The following is a 9,476-nucleotide window of genomic DNA, read 5'->3' as shown; positions in this document are numbered from 1 at the left end:
AACATCAAGTCTATACTGCTGGTAAATTGTAAGATCATGTATATTGTATGAGGTATTGAGAGAGAAACAGATACGGATTGATGAAAAACTAGCACAAAATTTTCTGGGCTGGTGATTGATTTGGCTTTGGGCATAAGTGCTGAAGACATATCTAGTAAGTATATATAAACATGTGGTTACATTCTACGAGATATCTGTACAGATAGGTTAAAATGATACAGTTTTTAAAGAGTATCTAGCTTTTTCATACCAAAAATTATCATCTAAAAATAAAATCCCCAAATTTGCTAAACTTCTAAGGGATTCCCCCTATCTCAAGAAAATAAAAACCCAACATCATGCATGCATCCTAATTTTTGTGATGTAAAAAAATTATGCTTATATAGTTATAGTATAGCTGGTTACAGTATTGTTTCTACATGTACTACATTCTTCTGATGAAGCATTAACATTTTTTGGCTTGAAGTTACCAGAAGCAATGAAAAAGCACCCCAACATAATAGAGCATCCTAACATGTCATTTCTGTAGTGCATATGTTATATATATGATAGTCAATTTTAAGTTGTTTTTTTCAGGAGCTTTCTCTTTTAAGTTTATTTGTTATTAAGGCTAGCACAAAGCTATTCAGTGGATAGTATGTACTGTTCCCAGATTGTGTATCAAAACCCAAATTTTAACATCATAATTCCACAGAATTTAGGGCAAAGCTACATGAGGGCTATCTGTACTAGCCATTTCTAATTTAGCAGTGTAAGACAAGAGGGAAGGCAACTAGCCATCAACACCCACTGCCAACTCTTTTACCAATGAATAGCGAGATTGACTGTCACATTATAATGCCCCCATGATTGAAAAGGCAAGTACGTTTGGTGTTACAGGGATTTGACTCCACAACCCTCAGATTATGAGTTAAGTGCCTTAACCACCTCACCATGCCAGGATATATTATTATTGATAACTTAGTAATACATTTCTGATTGCTTAACAAATGTTTCTTCAGCTTTGTGAGAGATATGCGATAAATAATATTTTACAAAACTAGTGCATATGTGGTGTATTCTCATAAATTACGTTAATCATTTGGGGACACTTTCTGAAGTTATTGATTAGAAATAACAACTAGTACAACATTGTTAGGTGTTATTTCTGATGGAACCAGCCATTCTAAACTACGTTAACTGAAAAGTTATTAGCTAATATCCAATGAATATATCTTATTGTGAAATGCTCATTAGATTGGAAAGCAAAAGTTACAAAGCCCTTTTGGTTACATTAATTGTGCAACCAACAGACCATTCTAATTTCATGGTGACCAAATGGAAATCACACAGTGTAATGCATACATTTTATATTGAATGTTACTGGGTAGTTTGGAAAACTAGACTGTTCGATGATCATGTTCAGTCCCAGACATATTGATTAGGAGATATTTAAACAACTGGAGCCAACTCTCACTTCTGGATCCAGTGATTTCTTAGTTGATTCATCCTGAACAGCCAGATAAATATTCTTATCTCTTCTTTGCTACCTTATGGGATAAAAGTGGTTTCATTCTCATCTGACTTGGTTAACTCCTCTTTTGAGTTATGTTCAAGCCACTTCATTAGAGCTTCAGTCATACAGATACACTGGTATGCACTTGATGCTAGAACTCTTAAGTCAATTGACCAACTTGAAGCAAAAGATGTTCTGTCCAGCCAGATCCAAGAGGTTTTCATGCTGTTGGCACATTACAAAGCTACATCCAGTCTCCACTTTAGTACATTTATTCTTTCACTGTGTTATAAAGAGAGCCTTTCCTAGCTGTCAATGCACAAACTCATGCACTTAAACTACTGCAGGTCATAGCCACTCTAAATATTCTTGTAGGTATAGTGGAACATCTGCTCTAGATGGAGAGTTATGCATCACTAACATCCAATTTATTTCTGTTTATTTGTACAGTACACTATCACAACATGGGTGTTTGCCCCAGTTGGGATTAATAAACTTAGCAAGCATATGCTTAACAGTTTATATTACCTGTTCCATTCAACCATCAGAATGGGAGTTATAATTCAAAGTTTCTTCACCACAACTTTAGAAAACAGCTGTTAAAATTAGTTCCCTGATCCATGTGGATATTTTCAAGTGCACAAAATCAGGCTATTCAGGGCTCCATTGATCAATAAATCCACACAATCTATGGCTGATGTACTAATGAAACACTGAATAGCCTGGTTTGGTGCACTTGAAAATATCCATTTTCTTTGGGTGGCATACACCATACAGTGTTCATGCCAGCACTGTACTGAACATGTTGACTGGAATGTGTCCAAGAGAACAACTATCAAATGTTAGCACAAGTTCAGGTAACATCTCATTCAGTGCCCTTCACATTGTGTTATTTAAAGTCTAAAAAATCATGAAACTGAGAGCTTTGGGGACCACTAGCTATATTTGGGGACTTTCAGTTTCAAGCATGCCTTTTTATTTCATGGAATACCATTTTCAGGTTCTTACTCAAAGACTTCAACATATGATCAAAAACCAAGATATCACTGATGTGGGCACTTCTCCCATTGCAATTCCTTCAGTTCAAGTTCCATTAGCCTCTCAAAAGTTGCAGCCATGTTTACAACATAAAACTTGTGAAAGCTATCTGATGCTAAAAGTAGTCTCGGGTCTTCTCTAGTTATTCAGTTCAACTTGTCAGATCTAACATATTGAATCAATATACCTATTACAATACCTTAAGACATTAAATTATCTGCAGTGCTAGAAACTTAAAACATGAGTTACTATGTTCACACATATAAAATCAATACAGAACCTGGACATGCATTTCTTTCTAATAATTATTACTAGAGATGATCAAAAACTCTCATAAGGCTGAATGATTCCATCCCTTAACCAGTAGTGGATTTAAAGTTGAGTAGGTCCAGGGGCTAATAATTTTTTGTGGGCCCTATCTCCCATATAATTTTACATAGAATAAAATTATCAATGGGCCTCCATTAAGACCATGGGGCCTGTGACTGAGCTCCCACTAGTCCCTACTTAAATATGCCACTGCCCTTAACATCAACTGTATTTCAGTGATAGCTACATCAGATACTCAACATCTTGTTTTATGCAGTGATGTGCAACTGTTGTTTGAACCAATTGGTTATTAGAGTCTAGACCAGGGGTTCCCAACCTTTTGGCACTTGCGACTTGAAAATGTAATTGATGAAATAAAATTAATGTTATCCCAAGCTACTTTCAACAAACACTAGCACACCTGGGAAAAAACGTCTAGGTAGCAATAGGAAGTATGGTTCTTAGCCAGAGGGGAGGATTCATGCAGTCTAGAATCAATCAGCATATGGAGTTGTACATCAGCTCCATGGTAAGAGGAGAGTAAACACCACTGTCTTACTCTTAACTGAGTGAGATAGATCCTGCTGAGGAGAAAGCCTCCCTAACCTACCATCCTAGTGGCAAAGACTCCTTGTACTGCACTGGAAGAGGAGGTGGGATAAACATTGGGGAGTTGGGAATAAAGCAATGGAAAAAGTGCACTGGGTGACCACTGAACCCTATTTTTAAAAGCAGGTCAATCCTGAAGGATCTAGTCAGCAATCCTTGTTCCACTTTATTTGTGTTAGTCCACAAGTGCACAGTCCAGGATGGGCATAATTATGACAAAATACACAACAAGGATGAACCTACAAGTGATTTTGTAGAACATTCTACCTCAACAGTGAACTTTAGACTTTAAAGACCATAACTCTGCAGATTTAAGTATTAATATACCTTGACATGCACCAGTTTCCACAGAGCAGGATCCAACAAGAGGCAAACAAAGGAAAAATATAAGAAAAGAAAAACTTACATATAGGTGAGTCAAGGATTGTAATATGGCAACAGGAGGCAAACAAAATATGTGCAGGAGGAGACATCCAGATGATGAAGATAATGTGAAATGAAAGTCTGGAGAATGGTCCACATAAATAGAATTAAAATAAAGGCATATAAAACAACATTAGGATTCCAATCTAGCAATGGTGTGTAGGTTGGGTGGGACAAAGGAGTGAAACAAAAGGGAGAGAACTGAAGATGAAAATACATGCCTCTTTCACCACTTAGCAATTGAGTTGTTGGTATTGGTCATGACCAATTAAAACACAGGAGTGCAAAGAAATGGTCCAATGCCTGACAGACAGTCAGGAGTTTTTGAAGACTGATATGAAATCCTAATTCAAATGGAGACCAACAGCCTGAGATTTCTCAATTGTCCAAATATATCCTCAACAGATCATAGAATTGTCTGCAAAAAAGAGGTAAATCTGGTTTAGCAGTAGAAAGAAAAATCTCAGTTGTGGTGGTGTCTCTGTTTAACCTCCAGGCTAAATCAACTTGAAGGGAAATAGAAGAATCTAGGAGATCCATGACAAGGTCCAACTGTTTATGTAAAACTCATTGAAGAACCTTCATGTGGGCACAGGTGAGGGGAATGAGGTCCTCCAAAGAACCACACAAGTCCCCAAGAGATATAGAATTTCCCATGTGGGTAGTGAAGGAGAGGATTGAGCATTCTGAACCATGGAACTCAGTTGAAGGAGAATTTTTGGCACAATAGAAATGTGTTTTAAAAGACTTCGACAAAAATAAAATACTATTGTGTTGGGTTAAGTATGGAACCTTGACCAACCAACTCGTATAAGCAGCTTCTCTAAGAAGAAATGGAGTGTAGATGAGAGAAACTGCAAGAGAGGAAACCAAAAGGAGCCTGTTGCTCATGTAAAGACAGAAATGTAGCCTTTGATACTGGAACAAACGAGCAAAGCTTTGATCACCCAACAAAAAATGTAAGGATAGACAAAAGGTACTGGTGAAGTAAATGGGGATATGAAGGGATGGCATCTGACACATCAACCTTCATCATTTGAAGACCTGTAGTGAAAGTCCATCAAAGAGACAGGAAAAATCTGATAGTAAATCAAGAAATGTCTGTTACGATACAGATGGGAATGGTCTATGACTGAACACCAGTCCTCTATCTTCTTGGGGCAATAAACAATTGAGAATACAACATCAGAAGGGAGTGAAAACAGGTTCTACAGCATCCTTAAGAAGAAGATCCTGAATTACCTCAGAAAGACATTTGCTGTAAATGAGATCCTTAACAGGAGGGAGGGAACCCAAGGATCTGTGGTAAAGGTCTACCAGAAAAGGGCAAAATAGAACAGGCTTACCCTAACTGAACATGCACCTTCGCAGCAGTCACTGAAACTTCTGGTAGCATGTGTATCAGCAGTAAGTAATGTGATGACTCGTTGCCAAAAACCCCAGAAGTTTGTGGGAGATGAGACATGCTGATTTTAGAAAATTACTGATTACCATAGACTCTGATGTCAGAAGAAGAAGTAAAAACAAAATAATTGGAAGAAAGTCATCCACATAAAGAAAAAAGGATCATATGGCACAGAGAACAAAGACACATAGCATATCTGTGCCACCAAGTCCAGAAAACTAGATGAGGGTTGAGGTGCATCTATGGCAAATGGAGAAGGAGGAAACAGACTGTTGAAATCTTTGTCATCTTGCCCAGTCTTCCCCTGTCAAAGAACTGGTTGAAATTCAGGAGTACCATAAACCAACATAAAAGATTAACTCCTAGTGGACCAGGACCAAAAATCTCCTTAACCAAACACATTGAGCCAGAAGTCACAATAACATTTTGATGGTCAATAGCATATTGTGTTTAAAGATAATATCATTTGTGAAAGATTTTGTTACACACACACACACACACACATATATATATATATATGCAGGATTTTCTTTTTTTTGCCTTAGTAACTAAACCAAAAAATGTATTTTTGCAATATAGATGAAAACATCACTGCTCAAAACTTCATGCCAAACAACAAATACTAAATTTTTATTGAAAAATAAAAATACATAATGGTATACAAGTTGATTAAGAGTCAAAAATCTAACTACTTTAAAACAGAAAAACAAAACAAAAAACTAGTGGTAATGTACTTCAACTCAGCAAGTGTTTGCTAACATATCTAAAATATATGTACAGTGATTATGAAAAATATCGAATGATTCATTTAGAAGTGTCATTTGTAAGCAAACACTACTGAGATTGATGATATGGAATATCTTCACATGTGAGATGAAACAAAAAAAGGAAGTGGCTACAAAACTATCCATGTTTAATCCATAAAGTCTTTCAGCACCTGAAGTTTTTTTTTTTTTTTTACTTTGAAGATATAAAAGAAACCTAAACAAAGGCTATTATTTCAATGCAGGAAACAGTCTTTCACAAATCATCGTAAAAAAAAAATGAAAGAATATTTTGATCAATCTTTAAACATTATAGTTCTATACCTATTGTCATTTAATTTTCAATTCCTACTTGTAATGTCTGTACTCCAGACCTCAAAAGACCATAAACAATTTTCTACTAGGTGAAATTATTTGAAGGTTTAAAACTTGTAATGATAGACGACATTTTAATACATACACTTTGGAACAATACTACTCGCAGAAACAATTAGCTGACTTTCCAATGTAGATATGTAAATTTACATGTAAAAATAGATTAACTGTTACTTGCAATAATTAAAATAAATGAGAACACTGTATTTCAAGAACCCTTAAATCTTTCATATTTTATGTCCAACTGTACCTTCCTATCATAAACAAACTAAGAAGTAGAACTATTGCACAAACTGAAGAAATGTCTAGTAACTTGTACAACAGCAAAATACTGTTGCTATACACTTAGTCACATTATTCACCTCATCAGTAGTTTGTATATACAAAGTTTGATAAAGAATGTATTAAAATAATTCATACACAGCATTATTTGACAAAAAATATTGCAAGCTATGATTGAATTTACTATCAGATCATACTGGTTTCTAATTTATAACCTTATATTTAAAATCAAAGTAAGAAAATAAAGTTCGTGTATTTGTAGATTTCAAGAATGTAAGAATGTTATCTTCAGAAGTGAAAACAAATTTACTTTTCTGATTTCAAATTATTGTCATTGCAATATAAAATGCTACATTACAATATATTGTAAGTGCTTATTGTAGAAACCACAACAAATACTATAAAATTCAATGAACAATTATATTTGTGTATAAATTAAATAAACTAATAACACAACAATGTTAAAAGTACACAACAATACATTTAAAATGGCATCAGGCTCATTGGGCAATTCTATACATTTTGGCAAATAGGACTATCCCACCAAGATCAGAAGAGTTAAAAAACACTACAGTTTTCATGGTGAAGTGGATGTACAAACTATTGAAACATGTAGAGTTGTTCAAACAGCCTAGTGTTATTTTACATAAATTATTGTGAACTTTTAACACTGTGGTGTTTATTTAATTTTCGTTAAATGTTAGGCTTAATTAGATGCAATAACTTGCCTTCAGTTGTTTAATAAATCTGAGATCTCTCAGTTCTTTTGTATTCTGTAACAAATATTCACTTCAATGAAAAATTTATGTATTATAATTTGCTAATACAAACAATGAGGTGTGAACACTCATTCTAATTTTACAATGTTTCATAGTGATTTTGACAGAAAAATACCACTTTTTTCAGATTTAATTTGATAAAATATAATGTACATAAAAACAAACTTCAACACTGAAGCAGCACAACCAACATCAACAAGATAAAGTAGAAGCTAAAAATATTACTATTAACACGTATGTTGTTAAACAGCAACAACGTCATGCACATTAATGTTGCATATTTCAAAAACTAAATATGCTGATACCTTAACATTCATATATACAGAGTAGAAACATAAAACATAAAGAAAATCACCATACAACTTAACTTAATTCCCCTCTCTCTACTGTAGTTGGTTACCAAGACCAATCAAAAAAACTACTGACTTAATTTTATAACAGACATCACAATTAATTTTAAATGTTTCAAACACAATAGAAGGTCCGAGCCATTGTGTCAAACATCGAATTTCACTAAATTCAACAAATATGCTAATATTCAATATTCATGAAAAACAATATAAGCTACAAGCAAACACTTAAATCCTTAATAACTAGCAATCATTAAAAGTAACTACAAAACTTGACCAGTTCAATATAAATCTTGATAATAAACAGTTTGGTCCAAAAGGTTAGCTGTCCCAGAGTTGCATTTGGCTTTTAATTTTTGTATGTTTCAGATTTATATACAAAAGAAATGGACAGTATATAAGCACAACATAGGCTGTCAAAGAATAATGAGTTTCTAAATTGCAAAGCAAATGTTATCCACACTGAAAATACTGAAGTTTAGGGCAACTAACTTTTGGGGAGTCCTGTAGTATAAATCACAAATATACCCAATGACTTAAGATAATAGAATACTTAATGATAAGATTTTTTTTTTAAAAAGACCCATAACAGATTTTATATATACAAGAATAAAAGAGAGACTATATGGAAACAATGCCCCACGAGAACAATTTATGTATTTGTCTATGTTCACAAATGCTCCACTACAAACCAGTACAACTATTCTTCATTATATGATTTTCATGTAAAAACAAATGTTATACAATCTATAAGATTCAAGCTTGATAAATAAAGGAAGGAAATATAGTTGAAGTCAGCCTTTATTGTTAACTAATAAAATAATTGGTTATTTTCAACAATGTTAGATTATACAAACCTCTGTCATTGTATCACTACTATGTTCCTATGATAGTCTTAAATGATGAATTTATGCACAATGGAACATGTAAAATGAGTATCCCCCCCAACCCTGTTAAATCTCACCCCATCCCCCCCCCCAACCCACTGGTAAGAAATGACCCTTCCCAAATGTCAAAATGTTAAAGCTCCATATCTTGAGCTTCATCTTCTGAAAAATCACTCATTGAGCTCTCTGATGCAGATGATTCATCATTTTGATCCTGCAAGGCTTCATCTGTAGCATATTTCTTCACATATTCTGTTAAAAATTTTACAAACCTTTGTTGTGACTAATAACCTACTTTTTATATTATTTATGGAACATTTGTAAAACTTCATAAATCAGAAACCAGGTGGATCCTTTAAATTTTGCTTTCTAATTACAGGTTAGTCCTTTACTCACAAAACAAGAACTCAAATAAGATAAATGGTCACCAACTCCAAATCCTGATCTTTGTTTGCACATTGAATATCACCATTTTATAAACATATTAAACAAGAATATTATTTTCTTCTTTCTTATTGCTAAGAAACATTTTATTGTCATTTTTATATGCTTCATTATCATTACATATTATCTAGCTATATTAGATTGGTGAGTAAATGTTAGTTTTAACAACTGTTGATAGAAATTCCTTTTTTTACAAAACATCCCCTATCACATTATAGTTGTTACTCAATTGTCTTGGTTTCTTAATTTGCCCATCTAAGTACTGGTTTGATTTTTTCTTGCTTGCCCCAGTCTTTTATTCCCCTTTTGATTACCC

The 9,476-nt window shown here is 33.9% G+C and overlaps 1 protein-coding gene across 1 annotated transcript in view; it reads right to left on the bottom strand.

Annotated features, from left to right (window-relative positions):
- Positions 1 to 5,881: 5,881 nt before the first annotated feature.
- The window catches only part of LOC143226448 (ubiquitin-conjugating enzyme E2 H-like), a 38,079-nt gene continuing 34,484 nt past the window's right edge, over positions 5,882 to 9,476 (bottom strand). Inside the window, exon 7 of the mRNA XM_076457424.1 lies at positions 5,882 to 8,968. Coding sequence (XP_076313539.1) covers positions 8,850 to 8,968 — 119 coding nt within the window. The 3' untranslated portion in view covers positions 5,882 to 8,849. The remainder of the gene's footprint in view (positions 8,969 to 9,476) is intronic.

Source organism: Tachypleus tridentatus, chromosome 9 (assembly GCF_004210375.1).
Source record: "Tachypleus tridentatus isolate NWPU-2018 chromosome 9, ASM421037v1, whole genome shotgun sequence".
In the NCBI taxonomy this organism is placed as follows: Eukaryota; Metazoa; Arthropoda; class Merostomata; order Xiphosura; family Limulidae; genus Tachypleus; species Tachypleus tridentatus.
The sequence above is the reverse complement of the archived record's forward strand: the minus strand, read 5'-3'. Positions and strand labels throughout refer to the sequence as shown.